The sequence below is a fragment of the Neolamprologus brichardi genome, chromosome 4 (genome assembly GCF_056152115.1).
Source record: "Neolamprologus brichardi isolate AB-2024 chromosome 4, ASM5615211v1, whole genome shotgun sequence".
NCBI classification, from domain to species: domain Eukaryota; kingdom Metazoa; phylum Chordata; class Actinopteri; order Cichliformes; family Cichlidae; genus Neolamprologus; species Neolamprologus brichardi.
The window spans coordinates 11,328,617-11,352,500 of record NC_142107.1 but is presented as its reverse complement, the minus strand read 5'-3'; the positions used below and the strand labels follow the sequence as shown (position 1 = coordinate 11,352,500).

Here is a 23,884-nt window from a genome sequence, read left to right as displayed (position 1 = left end):
CAACTGTCTTTTTCTGCATTACTTTAAACCAAAGGTAAGTAGTTTAAACTTTTAATCTGAATTGAATAAAAGTTTATCTGAATATAGAATCAGAGTCAATGCATTTAAGGAGCAGTTGATTACAAAGGCCTAATTTTCAAGCAGTACTTTTAAAATGAAATATTACAGTTTATCTTTTAGTTTTAGTTTCTTGCATATGGATAATTATGTGCGAAAAAAATTGGGCCTAAGTAAGTGGCTGGAGAGATTTGAAGGTGAAGTATTGAAATGCGTCCCTGATGGGTACAGAAATTGATACTGATGTGATCTGTTAACTGTGAAACATAAAATCTTTTACTAAAAGTGCTGCAACATTGTTCTGCAGTCCAATGCAAACATTTTGTACATTCTCCAGAGCCGTGGGATGCGCCAGGAAGTTGGGGGTGGGGAGGTTTAGGGTGTAAGAGATAAAGTGTACATTGCATTCCTCTTGTCACGTTCTAATAATAGAAACTCTATAAAGTCTCTGAACTAGCAAAAAAAAGAAAAAAAAAAAAGGATTGAACCAAAAGTGTCATATTAGCTGAACTGTTTATATTTGTTTTTTAAACTGTAAATATTTTTCTATCAAACTCAGCTTAAGTCTGAGAAAAAGTACTCTCCTCTCCTTTCGTTCTTAAAGTGCAATAGTCTTTAAGTATTTTGTCAGAAATATTTTTATTCTGTTTCCAGTGACATTATGTTCAGTTGAGGTACTGTTGCTGCCCATCTTAAATTGGGCATGAGACGACTTGCCTCATTCACCCATTTACGCCCATTCATACAACCACTTTTTCTGTGCTCTTTACTTTAGACTTTCTGAATGCAGGATATTTTATTAAAGCTATTTAGCATGAGCAAAGCAAAGGATGACTTAATAATAATGAATGTGTCCTGTTTGTGTCCCACTGCTTACTTCACATCTCCCTCAGCAGCCTTTTCCAACATTACTTTCAACAAAAGGTGAGCAGTTTGAATTTTTAATCTGAATTTAATATCAGTGTCTCTGATTTTATATGCATTAAAGTTGGTCACAAATGTCTAATCTGTAAAGCAGCACTGTCTGGTTAAATATTTCAATTTATCCTAACAAACTTGAAGCATTTTATTATAGTTTTTTTAGTAGACAGACATAGCGGTTTTAAGCCTCAGTTTTGTACTGTATAATTGTCATGGTCCTGAGTCTGCCGACTCAGTGTTTTGTGTTTCTTTGTGCTTTTGTTATTCTGAGTATGTATTCTGTTATTATTTGCCATTTGTTAGGGTTCTGTTCTGTGCCTGCCCTGGTCCCACTTCTGTGTTCTGTCTGTCTATGGTGTCACACTGTCTGCGTGTGAATCTGTCTAAGTTCAGTGTCTCGTCTAGTTCTCTGTGTCTGTGAGTTTCCTGTCTTATTCTGAAGGTCCCCGTCTCATGTGAGTGTGTTCAGTTTACGTTTCCCCTGTCCCGTCGGCTCTGATTTCTCCCAGGTGTGTTGCCCTCCTGTCTCTCATCTCCTAATTACCTGGTGTGTATTTATATTGCGTGTCTGCCTGTGCTCCTCATCGCGTCGTCTGTGTTTCTCTTTGAATCTTCTGTGTACTCAGCATTATTCCATGTTTCACTGTGTCTCTCTGCTCCTCGCCCCGTGTCCTCCTTTTGTGTTAGTTTTCCCAGTTTAGGTTTATGTTTTGGTTCTGCCCGCTTCTTGGTTATTACTCACTGTAAATAAATCTCACTTGCACCTCCACCACTGGCTGCTATTTGAATCCTCCTTATCACCTCCACACGACTGCCGCCCCAGCCGTGACAATAATGGCCATTAAGCAAACGACAGGAGCTAGAAACGTGGCTATCATTATCCATTTTGTGAGGAAACGTGCTCAGATATATATATATATATAGCTAGCGCTTTATTATTTTGGTTTATTATTTATCTTTTCCTTCCACTCTGTGACATTGAGCAGTACAGAATGTGAAATATTTATGTTCACTTTCATTGCAATAAACAACTGCATGAGAGAAGCAAGTCAAAATCACTTTTGTGATCCTTTTCCCCGTGTTTTCAGAGGTATAACATTTAAAATACGTAACGCCGGTACATGTATTCCGTTACTCCCCAACACTGGTAATAAAGAAAACCAGAAACAATTTGGTGAATGGATTTAGGTTTTGGGAAGTTTTGCATTAGGGAGATTTGTTTATGAAAACATGTAAATGGAAAGATGGCAGGATTTAATCTTTACTTCAGTTTCATTTCCTTTTTATTAGAAACTGAAAGTGAGTCTTATTGTCGTACTCTTTCATTAAGAACATGACACTTTTTGCCTCCAGCAGGCTTCCTGACCTTGCTTTATGTGTGACTTTCCATAGCAGTTATTTTTCTGTTATCTGGACAAGGCTATTTTATTACATATTTTATGTGTTTAATCTTCACAGAGTTAAATATAAGCATCTTTTGACTATGCCTATCTATCTAAACAGCTCTGGAAGAAGGATAGTCATGCATCAACATCACTTCTTCGTCTCCCCCACCCCCTTTGTTGTTTTCTCAGTTCTGCTTTTCCCTGGACACCCACTTTACTCTCTCTAGGTTTAGCGTTGTGTTATATGTAGAGATCCACTTTCACTTGCCTTTTGCCAAACAGTCAACTACACCTTTTTGCAAAACCGAGTCTCAGTTTTGTTTTTGGACTTTTACTTTTTGCTAGATTTTTCTTTTCACCCTGTTCCAGTGTGTGCCTCCCTGCATTTTTTTTATTTACTTCTCTTATTGTCAACTGTTTTTTTCTGCATTACTTTAAACCAAAGGTAAGTAGTTTAAACTTTTAATCTGAATTGAATAAAAGTTTATCAGAATATAGAATCAGAGTCAATGCATTTAAGGAGCAGTTGATTACAAAGGCCTAATTTTCAAGCAGTACTTTTAAAATTAAATATTAAATATTACATTGTTCTGCAGTCCAATGCAAACATTTTGTACATTCTCCAGAGCCGTGGGATGCGCCAGGAAGTTGGGGGTGGGGAGGTTTAGGGTGTAAGAGATAAAGTGTACATTGCATTCCTCTTGTCACGTTCTAATACGCTCTATAAAGTCTCTGAACTAGCAAACCCAGCTGCACACAGAGCACAAGAATAAACAGTATAAACTGGAACTGATTGGTCCGCACAGCCAAGAAAATCATATCAGATGTTCTGTGGCTAAAATAAGAGGAAGAAAAAAAGGATTGAACCAAAAGTGTCATATTAGCTGAACTGTTTATATTTGTTTTTTAAACTGTAAATATTTTTCTATCAAACTCAGCTTAAGTCTGAGAAAAAGTACTCTCCTCTCCTTCCGTTCTTAAAGTCCAAAACTCTTTAAGTATTTTGTCAGAAATATTTTTTATTCTGTTTCCAGTGACATTATGTTCAGTTGAGGTACTGTTGCTGCCCATCGTAAGTTGGACTTTAGACAACTTGCCCCATTCACGCCCATTCATACAACCACTTTTTCTGTGCTCTTTACTTTAGTCTTTCTGAATGCAGGATATTTTATTAAAGCTATTTAGCATGAGCAAAGCAAAGGATGACTTAAATAATAATAATTAATGTGTCCTGTTTGTGTCCCACTGCTTACTTCACATCTCCCTCAGCAGCCTTTTCCAGCATTACTTTCAACAAAAGGTGAGCAGTTTGAATTTTTAATCTGAATTTAATATCAGTGTCTCTGATTTTATATTTATATTTTATATTTTATATGTTGAAACAGCACCTCTGTTTGTCATTAAACTCATTGTTGCTGTTGTAAGTGATGTAACTTTTTCTTCTTTGTTATTTTTATTTAATTTATTATTATTCATTTTTGCAAAGTTTTTTTGTTTTTCTTTCTTTTTCTACTTGACCCCTTTAACTCATTTGAACTTTGACATACAGACAACAATGAACCAAGACAGTTTCTACATTTGACAAACATCCAGCCACTCTCGTCAGCCCTTCCTGCTTTTCTCATTCCCTGATCGGCAGATCAGGTTTTACTTGGTTTCTGACCATACCTGGACTGGCCATTGGGCATACCGGGGATTTGCCCAGTAGGCGGTGATTTTTCGTTTTTTGATGGGCAGATGGTTTTTTGTTTGTTTGTTTTGTTTTTTTTCTATAACGGTATAAACAATGAAAGTTCATGGATTGGCCAAAGTGTCATGATAAACTCTGGGCTGGACCAATTACAGCCGAGGAGGTTGGATGCTCCCTCCCCCTTGCTTGGGCAATGGCTCCGAAAGCAGTCTTATTGCAGACAAATATAAGAAAATGGTACTGAGGTGAAAAGGAACACGATTTGTCCCATACTTCAGCTAGAATTAAAAAAACAAAAGACAGAAAGCTGGAGTTATTCTGCATCTTTATGCTGCACAGCTGCCTCTTCTTCTCTCCTTCTCTCCCTCCCTCTCCTGTTTGGCACTTCAGTCATAAAACTGATTAATGATCAGCTGATCATCTTTTCTGTCCCGTCTCTCTCGCTTGCCCACTTTGCGCCAGAAAGAGGAAACCAGCGGATGTCGAGCTAAACAATAGCAGCACGTTTAAGCTTCATAAGCTGTTGTTAGAATTGATTTAATATTACTTTGTAGTATCAGGTGATGTTTGCTGGAGCCACAGCTGTAAAAGCTGCTGGTCATGATGTTGGTTTGGTTAACTGGTGAGAGGGAATGAAGATGAAACCAGGAAATGTCCTTACTGAATCATCAGAGCTGAACAGGTGATGGAGAAACAGGTTTACTTTTTAGGTGACATGAATGAGTTGAAGGGAAGTTATGAACTGTTTCTGAGAGACAAATAACACCAGGATCCTTTGTAGCTGATAGCTGGTAACTGTGCAGGGGCAGGTCTAGCAAAGTTTTGCCAGGGGGCCAGGTAGGGCATTAACAGGGAAATTCTCATTTAAAATGTCTGGTTTTTAATAAATAATTATCTGAATCTTACAAAAAAAGTTTTCATCTGATGTAAAATGTATAAAAATCTATTATTGTATCTAGTAAATATTAAGTCTAATATATACTCTAAGCTATGGTAGTTTTTCCTTTCTGAAGGTATCATCTGTGCAGTCTACAATTATGTTGAAGAAATTATTATTTAATTATTGTAGTGTGTTAATAATTGATTTCTGTGCATTTGTTTTTACATGTGCATTAAATTAAAGACGATTGTGTCAATTAAGCATCACGAGGCGGAGGGTGGGGGGTGGTTCCCTATTTTTGTTTTTTTGGGGGGGTAGGATTTGTCAACCCTATCCGGTTGTTAAGTTATGACGTGACGAATCCTACTTCCGGGCCTAAAGTCTGCGTTCAATATGGCTTTTGTGTTGTTAACATGTTTAATGTTTTGTATTTTCTTCTATTTAATCTCAAAAAGCTCCTAAAACAGTCAGTGATCACTGTTGACCTCCCTCGGCTTTTATTACCGCTAATCATTTATTTAAGCTCAGTTTTTAAAACCTTAGGATGTAACTACAGCCCAGCCCATGCAGCAGTATGTGAATGACTAACCTCGTATTGTGGATGGATTATCTCAGTTGTTCTCCTGGCTGAAGTTTGGTCCTTTTACAGCATCCTGCCATGCGATTACATTTGTTCCTGACCACCGAGAACACTCACGTTAACTTTTATCGAGTGGAAAATAAAGTTCGCTTGTTTATATTATGCTAACATAGCTGTGTCGCTAGCAGTCACGTAGAACACCATTATATACCAGCTAGCCAAACTTCAGTAACCCTACAAACGTCACTTCTGTTTAGTTTTCTGTCTTCATTTATGTTGGAAGTGATAGCAGAGCTGTACGTTTTAATTTGTTTCCAAAACCCCGCAGTCAGGACATGCTATATTGTATTTAGATAGAAGCTAGCGAGCTAACTTCCTGCTAACTTCTAACTCCGTTAAATGTCATAAATTCCGTTTTCATGGATGCCTGGATGTTAAACTCAATTGTTACACCTGGTAGAGCAGAACGCTGATCATTTTATTAAAGATGAAAGACTTTAGACAGTTTTTCAACTCTCAGTAATGCCATAGTGAACATTTGATATATGGACCTGCAGCGGAGTTTAGGCCCAGACACGGCTAGTGACGTCAGACTTAACGACCGGATTAGTTAGGTTGTTTAATATTTCCGTTAAGTACTGTTTAGAATATCAGTTTATTAGATTGATACATATATACCAACAAGACAGTGTACATCACTGTCACAACAGTGTTTGTTTTCATTCAAAGGCTTTATGGTTTTTCCTATATAACCTGGTGGGCCGGTCTCTAGTCAAAATGCCCGGGCGGATTTTTTGTCCCAGTCCATGCCTGGCTGGACCCAGAGTGAAATTAATTAGTTATTTCTTACCTTTCATCTGAAAAGTGTCACTTATGTTAATACATACAGGTGAGTTTGTTTTAGAACTATTATGGTGCGCTAATTACATTAAATTTCAACATATCATTTTGTGGCAGGTTGTGGTTTAGCATCAGGTGAGGGGTAGAGCGAGTTTAGGTGACAGCGGCAGGGGAGGCTGGGAGAAAGAGCTGATGCCTGCCACGGTGTGAAACGAGTGGCTTCGAGTTGTGAACTAAATAAAAACTATTAGTGAAACGTGACGCAGAACTGTCTCCTTGTGTGTGTCGTAACAGAGATCAGTAACAGAGTGATACAGTGGTGCCCAGCTTGCCGCTACGACATGTCAAACCCACAGAATCTACAGCAAGGTCACGCACTGGCTCAAATTTTGGCCAACTTGCAGCAGCAGCAGGCAGTACTGCAGCAGCAGCAGGCGGTACTGCAGCAGCAGCAGGCGGTACTGCACCAGCAGCAGACGCAGATGCTAAACCTTTTGCCTCAGTCTGGGGCTGCTGCGAATCCGCACCTCCCCATGGAACTCTCTCCAGAAGACCATCGTCGCCGCTTCCGTAGTTACTGCATGGGACCACAAGAAGGGCCTTCGGCTTTTGCCCAGCGGCTCCGGTACGATGCGGAGAGGTGGCTGCATCCTGGCCCGACACAAGGGGAGGCGCGGCTGCTGGAGGCTGTCGTTCTGGCGCAGTTTGTGGAGGGGCTCCCAAGGGAAATAGCGGACTGGGTCAAGTGTCAAGAGCTGCCCAATCTGGAGGCGGCAGTGAGGCTGGCTGAAGGCCACCTGGCGGCGCGGACAGAAAACCCCAGAAGATTGCAGCCAGGGGAGGTGAGCATCTGCCAAAGAGTGATTTTTGATGTTTTGGTTTTTTAAGTCTAATATCTTTACTTATGTTAGTAAATACACTTTAGTCAACAGGGTTTATGAAGGGGTTGTATATAAAATAAAGAAATAATCTGTCTTCCAAGTATCTTTATGACTTTATGTGTATTTGTACCCATATTGTCATCAATCCAGTTCTTTTTGATTATAGAACTGTGATGTTATATTTGTTATTTCTGATGCCCTCTTGGCTAGCTCTCTCTTGAAAAAAACATTGTTATTGTCAATTACTTTTTACCCCGATAACTAAAGGATATATAACAGTTACTTTGCCAAAAAAAAAGATTGCAGTAGCTACTTTTTGATAGAAATGTTCTCTAAGTTACTTGATATTCGTCATGGGCGATATTTTTGACAGATTTTAAGTCAACGAGTAATTTATAACAGCTTAAATTCCTGCAATAAATTATTTGGCAAAAGCTGGAAACCCCTTTTTGGCAGGTGATCGCCAGTAGTTTGCTCCTACTGGCCCCAAGGAGCAAACTGCGCCTGCGCCTGCGCCAGCGATACTGACCATCGAGGACCACTGGCTATGCTCCAACAACCATTTCCTCTCTGCTTTCATTTTCAATAGGAATGCCAGGAGGACGCCATGGAGGTGCAGCAGGTGTACAGTGTTGCCAGGATGTCTACACCCAACTCTGGTCGAGGAGGGATCTACAGCGTTCCGGTAAGGTGCCAAGGGATTGTACGACAGGGAATTGGGGTTGCACACAGACTACTCATTGTTGGAGGAGTTGGTGAAGGTTAGATGTGTGTATTAGTGGTGGGCAGGCACATGCGGGGGGGGGGGCTTGAGCACCTGCCCCTTTCCTGATGGGTGCCCCAAGTGCCCTTTTCTTGAGTCTAATTTTTATTTTTTTTTTTATTTTTATTACTATTTTTTGTTTATTTTTGTGTGCGTGTGGAGTCCTGTCTGTTCCCCTCAACAATAATATTTAACTATTAATCATAGTTTTGCTAAATAAAAGGATGTGGCTTGCATCAGTCACATGACTACCATTAACCAATGATCGCCATGGCAGAGCGCGCTGGTTACGAACCGGGAACGAACTCTCAAAGAGCACGTGCATTTTTTGCCGTCTGAGCGGTGCAGAGCTGTAGGAGAGTGATGCAACAAAAGCCAGTAAGTAGGTGTACAGCATACTCTTTAGTCTACAGCACACAGCAGTAGTAGCTTATTTTATACACGTTGGTAAACTGTCTTGTGACAACTGACAAATTGAAACAAATGAGCGTGCTCTGTGTGTAACAGCGGGACAAACATTAACTGTCCTTTTATTAACTGCACAAGTAGTGCTGGTCTTAGCCACCAGCTAACTGGGTAACGCTGTCATGGGTCTGTAGCTCTGTCCACCGTTTTAGGGAACGTGTTTTGTATTAAAGTAAGTTACAGGGCATTTCCCTTATATTTCACTAAAAACTATCTAATATGCATGTCCACATAATTAAGTTTCATTATAATTACGGTATTATGATAAAACACTGTTTTAAAGAAAAGATATTAAATGGAATATATTAGATTTATATTTCAAATATGACAAAATGCTTTTTTACAGCATTTTACAGCAGCAACATTATTGTATCTCTACAGTTTAAGCATTTAATAAGCTTTCTGCCTGCACAGAGTAGATAGTCAAACAAATTGAATCATCATAAATACTTTATTATATATTTATTACTTAATTTTTTTTAATTTTAATAACTTTATTATTAGAGTGCTAGAAATAAACAATAAGGATTCTTGATCAGGACCATAATGCAAACATGTGGCCATAGTAGGATATATGCAGTATTCTGGAGAAGGTATAAAATATCACTGTATGTGCATGTGTACCTCTATGTATGTGTGCATATTTTATGTATATAGATTTTTATTTTTATTTTTTTCATTTTTACTCATGATATGACATTGTCCAGACATGCCCTGTAAGGAAACAGTGACAAAGGGAGCTTTTTGAGGCTAAACGCAGTGGATCCCTAACTGGCTGGAATAAAAAAAAAATAGCACAGGTCACAAGAACACATGTACCAGTTGTTGCATTGCAGAGGTATTCCAGTATAAAACAATGATAAACACACCTGCAATGTTTTGGTTCTATAACATTTTTCTCTTATTGTTTTATTATAGAATAGATGGATGAGTTTTTAAGTGTGGATAATTAAATAATAGTTTATTGCAATAGTAAATTGTGCCTCAGATGGACAGCAAGTGGAGAGTGATAAATCAGATGAGGAGATGGGAGGAAGAAGAGAGGCAAAGAGTGATTCATAGGCAGAGCCTAGTTTGTTTCTCACAGTTTTGTTGCCTTATGGTTGCTGACATGGCACTTTCACCAATCTTTTTATTATTGTCTCATAGCACTTGTTTAATCAGCTACCATCTCTCCAATGGACTTTTTACAGTCTCCAGTCGCAGCTCAACACAGCCCGTTCCTCCTGCACTATCAGGAGCACGAGCAGCAGAAACTCCTCAACAGCAACATATTAGATTCTTAAAGAATGTGTGTTGTTGTTTAGCCTGGTTCTATGTGCCTGTTTTTAACTTTGAGCACCCGCCCCTTTAAACATCTCTGCATGGCCCTGGTGGTGGGCGGATCAAACCAAAATATAGATGCCAAAGTTTGTATTGATATTGATAAATAAGAGCATAATGAGATTGATATTAGTTTCTGTCTTGATACATGCTCAATCATCCAGGTAAGTAAATCCCAAGTTTTCCCAACTATATAAAGTGCAAATGTTTATAAGGTTGGGGAAACCTGCAGTTAGCTGAGACTGAAGAAGTCACTTGGAAGAGCGATGAAACGTTTCTCCCACTGAAAACAGTATGTCCAGATGAACAGAATTAACTTTTTTGGGATGCTGGTTTCTGTTTCTTTGTTACTCCTAGAAACATCAAAGAGGCAGCCTGGCCATCTGTTACGACCCGGCTCAAAGCCGCAACATAAAAAAAGGAGACGAATACCAGAGTGTAGGTGAACAGAGGTTTTGTCTTAAAATGGAATATCAGGTCGGCTAAAATGGCTGGTGCCACCAAGGCAAAGACAAGTGAGCTCCCTGGGAAGTTTGCCTCAGGTATGCTTTTATCCACACCTGACTAGGTGTGGCCAATTAGCACCAGCTGAACACACCGAGCAGATTAGAGGCTGCAGAGGGACGTAACACCATCTATCTAAGTGCTGCTGCTTTTAAGTGTCATAATAACATTTATTGTAATTGAAACAAATATCAAAAATATAATAATAACAAAAATCATTGATACTGGGCCTTTATTTACTTAGTATAAAAGGAATACCAAATCCAGCGGTATCTCACACCCTGCTACATAGTGATAGCAACAGCTGATTTGGATCAGGTAAGGGTTATTGGAAATCAGATAATGAACCAGCATGCCTTCATTCTTCATAAATATACACTAAGGTGACCTGAGTCAAAGCAAAGGCCCAGTCACACAAGCCTGACCACCCTGCGACTTAAAGTTCTTACAACCTCCACCAACCTGATGCCTGATGTTGGAATACACATTTTACCCTAACAGCTGGTGGTTGCCAGGTATGGGGTGGTCACCAACTGGTCTCTAGGTCTGTGTCACTGGTGCTAAATTAGGCAGAAACATTGACTCATGGGATCATGTTTACTGAGAGGCAAGAATGTAAAAGTTTTCCATTTTTTAATCACTGTGCTAGTTGAGAATATATGTACATATAAGTGTGTACATTGTAAAAAGTGCATGTGAAAGTTTTTGACAGTTTGTTAAAGAACAAATTGTTTCTGGACAGGAGCAATGCTTTCTTCTATAAATTCAATTATGCATACATGTACAATTTATAATAATTTAACTTCAAATGTGAAAGTTGAATATTTATGTGCTTCCACAGGATTTGCCATCCATAAGTGAAAAAGGTGAGAAAAATGTATCTCGCTCTCATTTTAATACATCTAATTTATTTATTTATTTATTTTCACAGTATTATTTTTCCAACATCTAAAATACGCCATAATCAGAAGTTTCAATATTCAGATTTTCTTTTTAAATTTTATTATTTTGTTTAAATCCAAAAAGGAAAAAGAAAGTTAGAACTTTCTCAGAGTGAGTTCGGCGAATGGCAACCATCTCCTAAACGACAAGACAACTGTGCAGCAGAATCACAGTCAGGTACACACACATATATGAAATCCTCACACTTATTCCTGCTTTGTGTCACCATTTTTAACTGAGTAGTCAAAATCAGTCAAATCCACAGTACTCTGTCATCCAAGGTCAAGGAAAAAACAATATTTCAGAATCTATTCCTGTTGGGTTCAGTTAGGATCGTAAGGAGACTGGCAGTGGTAACTCAACTTAAAGAAGGAAAAACCCTCCACTCAGAATGAGACACTGACAACAACTTAAGGAAAAAAGTGATTTGCGTGTATTCAACATTTAAATGCTCCAAAACATAGACATGAACAAACCTTTAAATAACTTAAAACGTGTAATCTTCAACAATGTACAACATATCACTTCAAGTGTCCATAAATGTGTCAGGCATGCTGTCCATTTCAGTTCAGTGCACTTCGTATTCAGTATTTGGTAAGTGTTCAAGTTATGCGAATTGTCTTTAGTCACTGATTTGCTTTTTGGTGCATCAGCTTTTGTGTTAAGTGGAATCAGATCTGATCCAAAAAGGAAAAAAGTAGCAACATAAAGTGTCCTGAGATCTCATTAAAAAACGTTAATCCTTAAAAAAAAAAAAAATTACAAATCGTTGTATCCTACCACTCTCCAAGGAAACAGGTGGCCTTCAGATTGAGAGCGTCCTTTCTAGGCACCTCTAGTGGTATCCAGTCCTTAGATGGCACCGCTCGGTCCTTGCAGCAGATTTCTACCACATTAAAAAAAAAAAAAGACAGCCAGGATATTCTTCAAAGAAAACATTAATTCTGTAGCGCAACACGTTGCAGGACTGAATCTCCACACAGCTTTGCGCATCTAGCTCCGTGCAGGCAGATGCAGTGAAAGAAAGTCGCCACGCACAGCGCTATGGTGCATTCATGGTACATGGGAAAACTCAACACTTAACAAAACAGTAACACTTAAAATTAGAATAAAAATAGAATACAATTGGCAATAAAATAACCATGTGTTACATTTGCACATCGGTGGACCATATTCGCATTACACTGGTTCCAGGTTCCTACTTATTAGGGTTTTTTTCTGTTTCTCTGACAGAAACAGAAATACTGTCTGATGTCAAAGACATAATGAGACGTGTCAGTGAAAGACTACGTGGCCGTGACAAGCTCAGCGCTTTCCTAAAGTGAGTAATAAAGATTTTCTATTTTTGTTGGATGTTCTTCCAACCATTTCCCAGGAAGTTGGGACAGTCTGTAACATTTTGCTGGTATTTGGTATGATAAAAATACTAAAGATTTAAATTCGGTCAGAGCTCATCATGGAGCTGTGTAGTTTGTTCCAGTAGTAAGGTAAATTTTTTCAACACATTTTTAAAAACAAATGTTTCTGATTTCACTGCATTTTCAGTTTGATATTTCTGAGAATGGGTGAGTTAATCCGTATTTAAACTCGTTCAACAGGGATAAAATCAAAGATTTGGAGACAGAAAAGAGACACCTGGTTGGTGTCTTTGGTAAAACCGGGGCTGGAAAGAGCTCTTTAATCAATGCCATCATAAATAAGGAGGGCCTGTTGCCTTCTGGAAGCGTCAGTGCATGTACCTCAGTAATGATAAAGGTGGAGGCTACCAGTGGATCAAAGTATGAGGCACACATCGAGTTCATTACAAAAGAGGTAGAATAAAATGTGAATATTGTGATTTTTGAAGTAAAGTGTTAGAATGTAGATACAAAAACTGCTTTACTAAAATTAAGATATAATCTTTTTTAGGATTGGAAAAATGAGGTGCAGTCCCTAAAACTGGCTCTTGAAGAAGAAGAAGATGATGGTGGTGGTGGTAATGATGATTGTCTTGACCCTGATGGAAAGTTATCAGCGCTGTATGGAGAAGAGTGGAAAGAAAGATCCACTCACAGCCTCATGGACAACAAATATTTCAGAGATATTCCAGAGTTTCTGAAGCCCAAGATAAAAAAATTGGAAAGTGACTCAGTAAGTGCAGTAATACAGACCAAAATAAAATCTGGTTCTTCTTCTAGAACAAAGGAATACTTGCAGTTTAAAGCATATATTAGACCACAGTTTGGGTGAGATACATAGCAGTATCTGGCTTATGAACATCACATAGGGAGCAGTTAATAGTTACCCAAGCAGCGTTAAGCTACCCTGATGCTGCACCTTTGCAGCAGGAAGATGTCCACGCTATGTAATGCCTCCCTAATGGAAAGTGCAGACAGAGACAAAGCACTGATGAAGCAGATGTTGCTGCAGTTTATTGCTGAGTAGATATATGTCAGCAATATGTTAATGGGCCTCATTTCCAGAATGTTTGACATCCATCAAACAAGAAACAAAAAAACAAGTAAAATTGTGGTGGTTAAAATTTTATGGTTTACTATCCTGTTGCTGTCTGATTATCCTGTTACTATGGAGCTTGCAGTTTTCTTTGTGAATCGGAGGGTTGGTGGTTCAATCCCTGGCTCTCTCAAGTCTGCATGCCAAATATCTACAAACCCCCAGTTGATCTTCGATGCATCCATCAGAGAATGAATGTGTGTAAATGTTAGCTAGAAATAACATACCCAGAAAAAAGGGCTTGGGGTAATGAGGCAAGTTTTATAAAGTGCTTTAAATGTTTACATGCAGTAAAAGAAATCACTATATAAGAACCAGGCCACTTACTGTGATCCACAGTAAAATATAAAAAAGGTTTCTTTTCTTTCTTTCTATTTTTTAAAATAAAAAAATCTAATTACTTTGGATTTATTTTCCTGGTTTTCATTTCAGATTTTTAAGATAGGATGTCTTATTTTAATTTCCCATCTTCTTTTTCATGCAATCATTAAAATCTTTGTTATGAGCACATACATTTAATTGGGTTGTATTTATCTTGTTTGTTTGTTTTCGCAGGCTGAAGGGTTGTCTGAAGAATTTGTGAGATATATAACAAGTGAGTCAAATGAGACAGAAGAAGTAAAGAGGTGGTACTGGCCGCTTGTGAAGTGTGTGACTGTCAAAGTGCCAGACAATGATTTTCTTGATCATGTCACACTCGTGGACCTTCCTGGAAACGGTGACTCTAACAGAAGCAGAGATCAAATGTGGACAGAGGTAATTCACAGAAGTCATGTCACCTTTCTTCAAAGCATTAGTTATTTATAATTTACATATTTTTATTTCCTTTTCAGATTATTGCCAGTTGTTCTACAGTTTGGATTGTGACTGAAATGAATCGAGCAGCATCAGAAAAAGAAGCCTGGGACATCTTGGAAGGTGCCAGCAGCCTGCTGGGAAATGGTGGCGAGTGTCAACAAATTCATTTTATCTGCACCAAGTCAGATCATGAAAAACCAGATGATCTGTAAGTCAAATATACAAAAAAATCAAATTACAAAGAAAGTTTGGCACAGATACACATGGTGACCATACACTTCACTTTTTTGTTGCTTTAAAAGTTTAAAAGACTTTGTTTAAAAGTCATTATTAAAAGTTATACATTTAAAAAAATCTATGGATATGTGTTTTAATAAGTTTCTAATTAGATAAATACTGTTGTGGAAATTTGATTAACAAAGTCCACAGACACATTCGGCTGTAATGAACATTCTTTATTATCATGCACATGAGAGAGAGCACACGCAGTGAGGCGCCGTCATGCAGTCTCTGAAACAGAAGTGCAGCTCTCACACCTTTATTTATTCCCAGAAAAAGGGAGGAAGTCCGAAAGTGCTCATACAACACATCACGCAGCTCGCTCTGAAACCTAACTGAACAATGCGTATCCTGTTTCATGCTCTTGGCGTTATCACCACCTGCAAAAGGAGTTATTTTTTCAACTACTGAGGCTGAAATAAGTTCATCTAGTTTTAGACTGTTCAGTGGAAGTTTTCTTTACGGTGCCACAACTGAGTATGCACACAAATGCTTGAACCTTAAATAAGAATAATTGAATTTTTCCATTACAATACTAACAATAAATTACTTTTACATCCAATTTTTATTTCCTTTCTAAAAGAAACAAAGTCAAGAATGCAGTGAAGAATGAATTCAAAAAGCGGGAAACGATTACGGTAAATTTATAATCTGACAGCAAAATCTAAAGCAATTATCTTCTTAAACGGTCCAAAAGTAAAAACTAACAAAAATGTTCTCAGAATTACTTCAGTGAGGATTGTTTCCAAGTCTTCACAGTGAGCTCCAAAGAGTTCCTCAAAGGGGAGAATGTAAATCCAGATGTCAATGGTAGGTGAAGTCACTACCAGTGATGGTATGTTCTTGTGTAACAGAAAATGTATTGCTCAGATTTATATTTCTTTTTCAATTTCTAACAGAAATACTGAAACTTAAGGAAATTTTGAAAAATCTGAATGATGCTCATTCAGAGACATTAAACTATGTGTCTGGAGCTTATGGGATTCTGTCTTTGATTCAAGGGGCCAGAAGTGGAGAAGTGGTAAGAGCAGACAATAAAGCTTATTCATTTTCTTAAAAGTCATAAAAATATGGAAAGTAAAAATGTTCATAAAATGTTCACTAAAGTTTACTAACATATATTGTAAGACATGCTGACCTTCACTGAAAATGTGGGATACTGGACATCATAAGTCTATATGTGGTAATTTATTATTAGTGATTGAAAGGGGAGAGATTATTTGGAAGAACTGAATATTATTTATTGAGATACAGAATTTGATTAAATAGTTATTAACCAATGAGACTCCAGTGAACCAATGAGAGCACAGAAATGATGGGAGTTAGGACAGGACCCCGAGAGTCTAGATTCTTGGGGTAGTGAAAATAGTAGTTTGGATGGGGATCTGAGTGACTGCAGGAAGGTTGAGGTGAAGTTGGGGAGGGGGCAAGTTGCATGAATGAGAGTCTGAAAGGCAGAATGACAAAAGATCATATAAAAGCACAGAGAACAGAGGATGATTAATTTGCAGAAGGCAAAAAATGATCAGACTAGAGTAATGAGTTCAATAATGTGGAAAAATGGAAGTGACATAACGAATAGGCAGAGGCAGACAAATGATGACAGACCTATCTGACTGAACTTATGCATGAGATTTCTGTTAAAAGCCTGGGTTTCTCAAGACCGCCTCAAAAATGAGTAAAGAACCATTATGTGATGTTTTACTGCGTTAAATAATGATCTTTCTTTTTTTTTCAGGTTGAACAAAAAAACGATGTGTGTGCAGTCCTTGAGGGAAACTTGAGCATCCAACATAATCGAGTCAAAAAAGCAATTGAAGACATTACAAAAGCTTTTGAACAACACCTACGGGACGGAGTTGAAAAATCCCAAAAATCATGTGAAAGAAAACTGAGGTCCTTCTTACACCCCAGTGTATGTGTTTTAATTACTGGATCAAAATCTCAGGATACTTTGTGACCATGTGTTTAAAAAAAATTAAATAAAAATTCTGTTTTGTTTCAGAAAACAAGTGGCAGATCTTTTCACAAGACGCTAAAGTCTGCAGTTAGGAATGTTGGCATCCAGAAACCAAAAAAAGGGAAGCGAAAAGACCTCAACATGATATTAGCGTCTTGTTTGACTGAAAGCATTGATGAAAAATTCAGAAACACCTTCCCGTGAGAATAATTGAATTCTGAACAGCACCAATATGTACAACAATACATGTATCCAAATTGCAATATATCATAAACTTGCTAATACTGCTATTATAAACCATATCTTTGCCCCATTCAGAAACGACCTAAAATGTGGAAATTTCAATGGGGCCATTGATGCGTTTTCACTCAACACTGATTCACTGATTGAAAAGTACAAAAATGTCAAATTGCAACTGACATTTCTCCAGACAGAGGTAAAAGAACTTCCCTATCCATGAACCTGTTAGCTTAGCTATTATTAGAAAGTCTTTCAAACACTGAACTTGTAGTTATACCTTGATGTTGTTTTAAATAATGTTAATCTGTATTTCATGTTGCTAAGGAAAAAAAAATGAAGACAAAGCTCAACAAAATCATCCTCACACAAAAGAAATGGATCTACAACAGTCTGACAGAGACAATCAGGAGTAACATGAAAGGATGCTACAAAGGTAAGAAAGAGGTGAATTACCTTATTTTTTGCACTATAAGGCACACTTAAAATCCTTTAGTTTCTCAAAAATCAACAGTGGGCCTTATAATCCGATGCGCCCTATGTATGAATTCTGGTTATGCCTACTGACCTCGAATTGATTTTAAGTGGTACACAGCGTTCAAAAATCTGTCAAAAAATGTTTTTGTACGACTTTGGTAAGCTATGAAGCCGCACCGCTTGATGGATTGTCGGAACATTACGGCTACCATAGTCAGGAGCCTCGCGGAATAATCCCAGTCGTAATCCGTTTAACATCCAGACATCCATGAAAACAAAATTTATTAAATTTAACTGAGTTAGAAGTTAGCAGGAAGTTTGCTCACTAGTTTCCACCTAAATACGATATACCACATATAGGTTGTGTCCAAATTCATGGGCTGCATCCTCCTGAAGACCCGGCCTTCGCGGTCTACGTGGGCCGGGTCCTCAGAAGGTCGGGTAGGCCGGAAGTAAACGGCTGGGGAAATTGGACGGTCTAGTCTTCTGATTAGTGTCACCACTATCTCGGTGGAGTTTAATAAACTCAGCCGTCTGCTCCTTGCTATCTAAAATATAACAGGACACTGGCGTAAATTCTCGACCGTCTCATACTTCTGTTTTATTTTATCTAATCTAATAACTTTAATCTCAGCCAAACCGATTTACTCACGAACAAACAAAACACTGAAAAAAGCCCAACAATAATATTTTTAGGTTGTCTAAGTGACTTATATATTACGTTTCAACCGAGTAGCAAAAGTCCGCGGTGATCTGAAAATGATGTGCTGGGAGTTGTGCCGTTCTCGGCAGCATCAGTGACCATCGAGCTCCCGGCTTGCTATTGAGCTGGTGGGTAGAAGACGTCTCCGAAAACGTCAAAGCACTTTTGCAAATATGCGATATCTTGATAAACCGAGCAGATATTTGATGTTTACACAGCTACTTTCTCGCCTGAAAATATGTTAAAAGTTTATTTTGTGACCCAGAAAGATTAGTAAGAGTAATTTTAAAACTTAGTAGCGGCTGCCATTGTTGAAAACTGGAGTTTGGCTGGGCCGCGCTATGAATTCTGGGATATGGTAGGCCACGAAGGACACACCCAACCCATCCTTCAAATTCGGGGAAAAGGAGGACGCATTTGTCGGCTGCATTCGGAGGAGTCTACGAATTTGGACAGCCTTTTGGCGCGTCACTGTGACGTAATCGGCCTACAAATGCGGCCTCAGGAGGATGCAGCCCATAAATTTGGACACGACCATATATTCTGACTGAGAGATTTTTGAAAAAATCAAAACATACAGCTCTGCTATCACTTCAGACATAAATGAAGAGAGAAAACTAAACAGCAGTGACTTTTGTAGGGTTACTGAATGTTGAGAAGTGTTAGGTGAGGGCTAGTTCTTTTAAGTTCAGCAGCTAACAAGATAGTGTATCGGTCACGATACAGGAAGGAGGACAAGACGCTTCCACTTTGCTGGATTGTCACCGCCGGCCGTTTTATTGCCAACTAGATGCTCAGTGTTGCCAGCAGTCTGTAGTAACAAATAATTGCCATGAGACCGGATATATTACAGCAGCAGCTAAACTAATATAAACTCTAGTACATTTCCACTGAGAGATGATTCCCTGTGATCTACTTCTACAGACAAGCATAGGTGAGAGGCTCCAACATTCTACCACTAAAGGACACGTAGTCTAATGCCTTTATTATCAGGGCCGTGTCCACTTAATACTACACTATACAGTTATATGACATTTTGGTTAATATAAAGCATAGCTTTGAGGCGCTTCAGGTAATTTTCATTTTCACATTTCACATACGGAAGTGGAGGAAGCAAGAAGAATGAGTCGAGTAAAGTTTGACTTATCTTACTATTTTGTTTTGCTTAATGTGCCTTATGATCCGATGCGCCTAATGGTTCAAAAAATTCGGTAAGGTATTTGTATTCAACTGTGCATGAAAATGATTGTCTCCTTGTAGAAGCAGCAGCATTTGAAGGACCAGGCACCCTGAAGAGGATGAGGGACACTATTGAGAGACATGTGGAGTCAAAGATGGACATGTTTGAAGAGGCAAAAAATGCCATGTTGGAGCAGTTGAACGATTTGAAGGTTTATTACAATTTAAAATCAACAAATTATATGAATGTGTTTTCTTGATTTTGGTGAGATGTACAAAAATTCCCAAGCAGTCTTGAAACATATCAAACCAATAATTTATATCTTGTCCAGTTATTCTTGGATTCAATAGTTGCCTATTTAAAAAGTAACAAAGGTTTTGATGATAAATTAGGAAACTGTCCTGAGGACACTGGAGAAAACCATGGAGGAATCCATTGAACACTCACTCAAGACTGAGGCCTGCTCACTGCCAGGTAAACAGAATATATAAAGTATTAGGAATCCTCTCAATACAAACACTAACAATAAATATTTAATAAATACTTTGTTTTTAGATGTTTTGAAACATCTTGAGATGGTGAAGAAACACTGTGATGAACTTAATGGCGATCAAGATGAAAAAAAGTAACCACACTGGGTAAATCTTAAAATGTCACAAATTTTTAAAAAGGCTGTGATTATGAACTATTTTTCTGATTATTTTGAACAATGTTTTTAGTGCTGTTAGCATTAATCACGTTAATAGGCGTCATCAAAGTTAACACGATAAACATTTTTAATGCACTCAACCCATCTGTAGTGCAGAATAGACAAACTTCGGACAAACTGTCTGAAATGCATTGACAGAGACATTCAGAGGATTTTGAATCAGTCTGTTCTCCAGATGAGTTAATTATTAATCGTGTTAGTCGTGATGACGGCGTTAAAGCGTTTAAGCTGCATTAACGTGCTAATGCCGAGTAACCCCTCACAAGGACTAATCTTCGTTAACTCGTTAACGGGGATTTGCCAGTTTTGACGTGTTAACATGGATCGGTTCACGTTAACGAGATTAACGGTGACAGCACTGGTTTTTATTTAAATTTAACTGATCCATCCAGCACCCATTTTTCATTTGCTCCACAGAAACAGCTGAGGCCTGATAACCCACAGGACATCCCTGAGGAAACACTGATTAGAGACACAAGGTCTTTACATATTGTCACAGTAATATTTGTTTTGCTCTCTTTTAATGTTGTGTTGATGTGTACTTTTGACTTTTTAATGAATTTTATACAAAAAGCATCTTGAATATTATAGATATCAATTAAAACTGCTAATATTAAGGTGTTAATCACAAGGGTCTAAATCATGTTTTGATTTCTTTCTTTTTAAAAATTTGTAGTATGTTTTTAATCACTTATAGCAGAGCGTGAAGACATGTAATGCATTTCCCCATTTAAACCTGAGATTTATGGTTTTAATTGTAAGAGTCTGAGATTACAGTTTCCAAAAGCCTTTTGATTTTGTTGCTTGTTTTAAATATCATAATTTAATGTTTTAAGTTGATGTGTATACTGTTGGTTCATTGGGATGGGAACTTTTATTTTAATGTAAGTGCTTATCAGTTAAACACTGGGCCTTATCTAGCACTGAAAAGGTACCAATTTGACATCACAGTTCTAATGACAAATACTTGTTTGTTGCTGTTATACAATATGTGTACATGACAAATAGTGAGAAATGGCTGTAAGTAAAGCTGTAGGAAATCATCAGCTACTTCTGTCATCTCCCTGCCATTTTGCTTTTTCTGGGTTTGGAATTATTGGTGAATATATTACAGTTTGAGTTTAGGTTCAGGGTTGTTTCTTTGTTGTTTTTTGTTATGTTAAATGTTTAACATTTTAATTACTTCTGTGCATATTGTTAAATTCCTGTTTTGATTTTTGTCTTCAGTAATTCTCTCGTGTTTCTTCCACCCACCATACTTTATTTCTTCATGAAACAGTTCATTCACGTTTAGCATTTACTGTCATGTTTCCTGTAACCTTAGTAATGTCATTACAAAAAATGTCTGTGTTGATTTTTCAAAATGCTTCCTTTATTACCTCCTTTAACATACAGGATTAGGATACACTGGTGAAACACATCTCATTATTTTAAGTGACAGAGCATACAGTTTTTGAAGAAAAAGATTAACAAAACTGAGATTGTTGCATAGAGCATTTAAATGTTAATTAATCCAGCACACTGTGATGCAGCTAGTATATCATTTAGCTTTCTTGCTTCCTTATCTGTACTGATTCTAAAAGAATGCATGTATTTGATATTGTATACTGTTCAATAAATCTTACATGCAAGCAAATATTTATTGTAATCATTAGATAGAAACAGATTTTTTAACCCAGATCTTTTTACCCTAAAATCACCAAAAAATTGCTTTGCGTGACCAACATACAATGGTGTGAAAAAGTGTTTACCCCTTTCCTGATTTCCTATTTTTGTGTTTGTCATACTTCAGTGTTTCAGAACAGCAAACAAATTTAAAAAACAAACAAAAATAATACTAGTAAAGACAAAATAGAGTTTCTAAATGAAGGTCCCAAAAGGTTGATTCTGTTCATCTGAACGCAGCGTCAGAGGGAGAAACATCCTTATCCAAGTGACTTCTTCAGTCTCAGCTGACTGCAGGTTTCTCCAACCTTATAAACAGCACATTGCACAAGGACTGAAACCAGCCCACTGAATAAACAATGGGCTGCGAGGTCAGTTTCTTGATCATTAATATGCAAATTGTCATGACCATTGATTAGTTGCCTTGAGTACTAATCACAGAGTTTGGGAATGTCTACAATCACAGCATTGTAAGATGGCAAAAAATGTACCCTTATGCCCCCTCCTCGATTCAGAGATGATCTTTGCCTTTTCACATAAATGCCCTCCTCGACTCCCCATTCAAACCAGCGTTCCTTCCTAAATGCCCCGTTTGAGGATTTGAAACATTAAAATGTGACAAACATACAAGAAAAAAAAAAGAAAATCAGGTAGGGGAGAAATACGTTTTCACACTAAAGTTTTAAACACTACACAAAAATTACTCTACAATCTAAAACTAAGGACATTTTCTGTATATCATTATTTTATTTTTGTCCTTATTATATTTTATTTATGATGTTTTACATAGTCTTAGATTAGCCTCTTGTTTTTGTGACAATTGCTTATTATTTGACATGAAAACATTGCTTTTTTAAGTTGGAGTCTTTTTGGGTTAAACATGGTGTTTTACTGCATGGATGAACAGTTGAGGGAGCTAAAAATATTTGGAGAAAGCCAGTTAAGAAAAACTAATCATCTCTTGATCCTTAAGATTTATTTATAAACCTTTCAGACAGGAATGGCCTCTCACTTTAGAGTAAGTAGGCTTTTCACTTCATCACGAGTTCTTCTGTCGTCTATCAGGGAAGCAGCCTTTTTACCACAGGCCTAATCAGTTAATGATAACTATGTCCATCCTCTGACGCTTATCTTCATCAAGGGTTTCAGAAACCTATACTAGCTACCATGGGGCGAGAGGCCAGTCTAAGGCAGATGATGACTACATCATCAACAAAATAAACTCCAAAAACTCCAACAGTTTGCAGCTGACTGTGAAGTGGTGGGAATAAGAAGCAGCAAGTCCAAATCTGAGGCCATGGTCCTCAGCTTGAAAAGGGTGGAGTGCCCACTCCAAGTCAGGGATGAGTTCTTGGCCCAAGTGGAGGAATTTAAGTATCTTGTTTGCAAGTGATAGGAGAGGGGAGCGGGAGACTGACAGACGGATTGGTGCTGCGGCTGCAGTGATGCAGAAGCTGTACCAATCCATCTTGTTGAAGAGAGAGCTGAGTGTATTGGTGTTAGTCTTTATCCTCTGCTTTGAGAAACGGTCTTTTAAAAGATTAAATTCATTTCAGCACTTGAAGTTACAGCATGCTAGACCTCAATGTGAACCGGAGGTCTGCTTCACAAAAATGATGAGCCTGTGAGCAGGTATTACAATTTTATACCACAACAAAAACAAGTGTTATTATGACTTCTTCTTCTGGGAAACAACGTGTCCGGTTCTGCTGTCTCCCGAGTGGATCTTCTCCCCCACTCTATCCACATCTGACCTTGTCTGCATCTGCTCCTTTTCCTAGAAACAAAATAGAGAAAGAAAAACACCTCGCTCTCTAGCGTTGCTGTATTAATATTAGCTGGCAATTCGCTGCCTATTGATTCTTATTATTTCCTAAGTTCGGACATTCTGTTCAGACTCCCTTGGCCCAGAATTTTTGCATGTTTGCAAATCCCTCTACAGCTCTTTATGTCAGTCTCAATAATTCAATTCAATCATAGCACTGAATTGATGCTTTTGACCCTCATTACACAGAGTGCCAACTAATTAATGAGTAGAATTGCAATGTGTATATAACAATCACAATGACAACTTTATTTAATAATTTTATTCCTAAGTTTAAAAGCGAAGCTCTCAATTTCTCTGAAACGGTCGATCCATGTCCCTACCCTC

The 23,884-nt window shown here is 37.9% G+C and overlaps 1 protein-coding gene across 2 annotated transcripts; it reads left to right on the top strand.

The window, feature by feature from the left end:
- Window positions 1-3,587: 3,587 nt before the first annotated feature.
- On the top strand, window positions 3,588-21,429 carry LOC102787654 (nuclear GTPase SLIP-GC-like). Of its 2 annotated transcripts, none has more exons than XM_087839797.1 (22): window positions 3,588-3,663; window positions 6,648-7,195; window positions 7,824-7,919; window positions 10,143-10,223; window positions 11,131-11,155; window positions 11,316-11,408; window positions 12,465-12,552; window positions 12,830-13,043; window positions 13,140-13,361; window positions 14,280-14,480; window positions 14,558-14,730; window positions 15,385-15,439; window positions 15,524-15,611; window positions 15,701-15,822; window positions 16,540-16,716; window positions 16,807-16,961; window positions 17,080-17,197; window positions 17,326-17,434; window positions 19,439-19,569; window positions 19,751-19,832; window positions 19,914-19,983; window positions 20,485-21,429. In XM_087839797.1, the coding sequence occupies exons 1-22, from the start codon at window positions 3,588-3,590 to the stop codon at window positions 20,492-20,494; spliced, it is 2,934 nt and encodes a 977-aa protein (XP_087695923.1). In that variant the 3' UTR covers window positions 20,495-21,429. The 2 variants fall into 2 exon arrangements, with proteins under 2 accessions (XP_087695923.1, XP_087695924.1); XM_087839798.1 differs by having other exon boundaries at window positions 19,914-19,996.
- Window positions 21,430-23,884: the final 2,455 nt, after the last annotated feature.

Excerpts from the sequence above, each read along its gene's own strand:
- LOC102787654 (XM_087839797.1), top strand. The coding sequence starts at position 3,588 with ATGTGTCCTGTTTGTGTCCCACTGCTTACTTCACATCTCCCTCAGCAG. Across the intron at positions 15,440-15,523 it reads AAAAGCGGGAAACGATTACG|AATTACTTCAGTGAGGATTG; the intron begins GTAAATTTATAA and ends AAATGTTCTCAG. Across the intron at positions 17,435-19,438 it reads CATGAAAGGATGCTACAAAG|AAGCAGCAGCATTTGAAGGA; the intron begins GTAAGAAAGAGG and ends GTCTCCTTGTAG.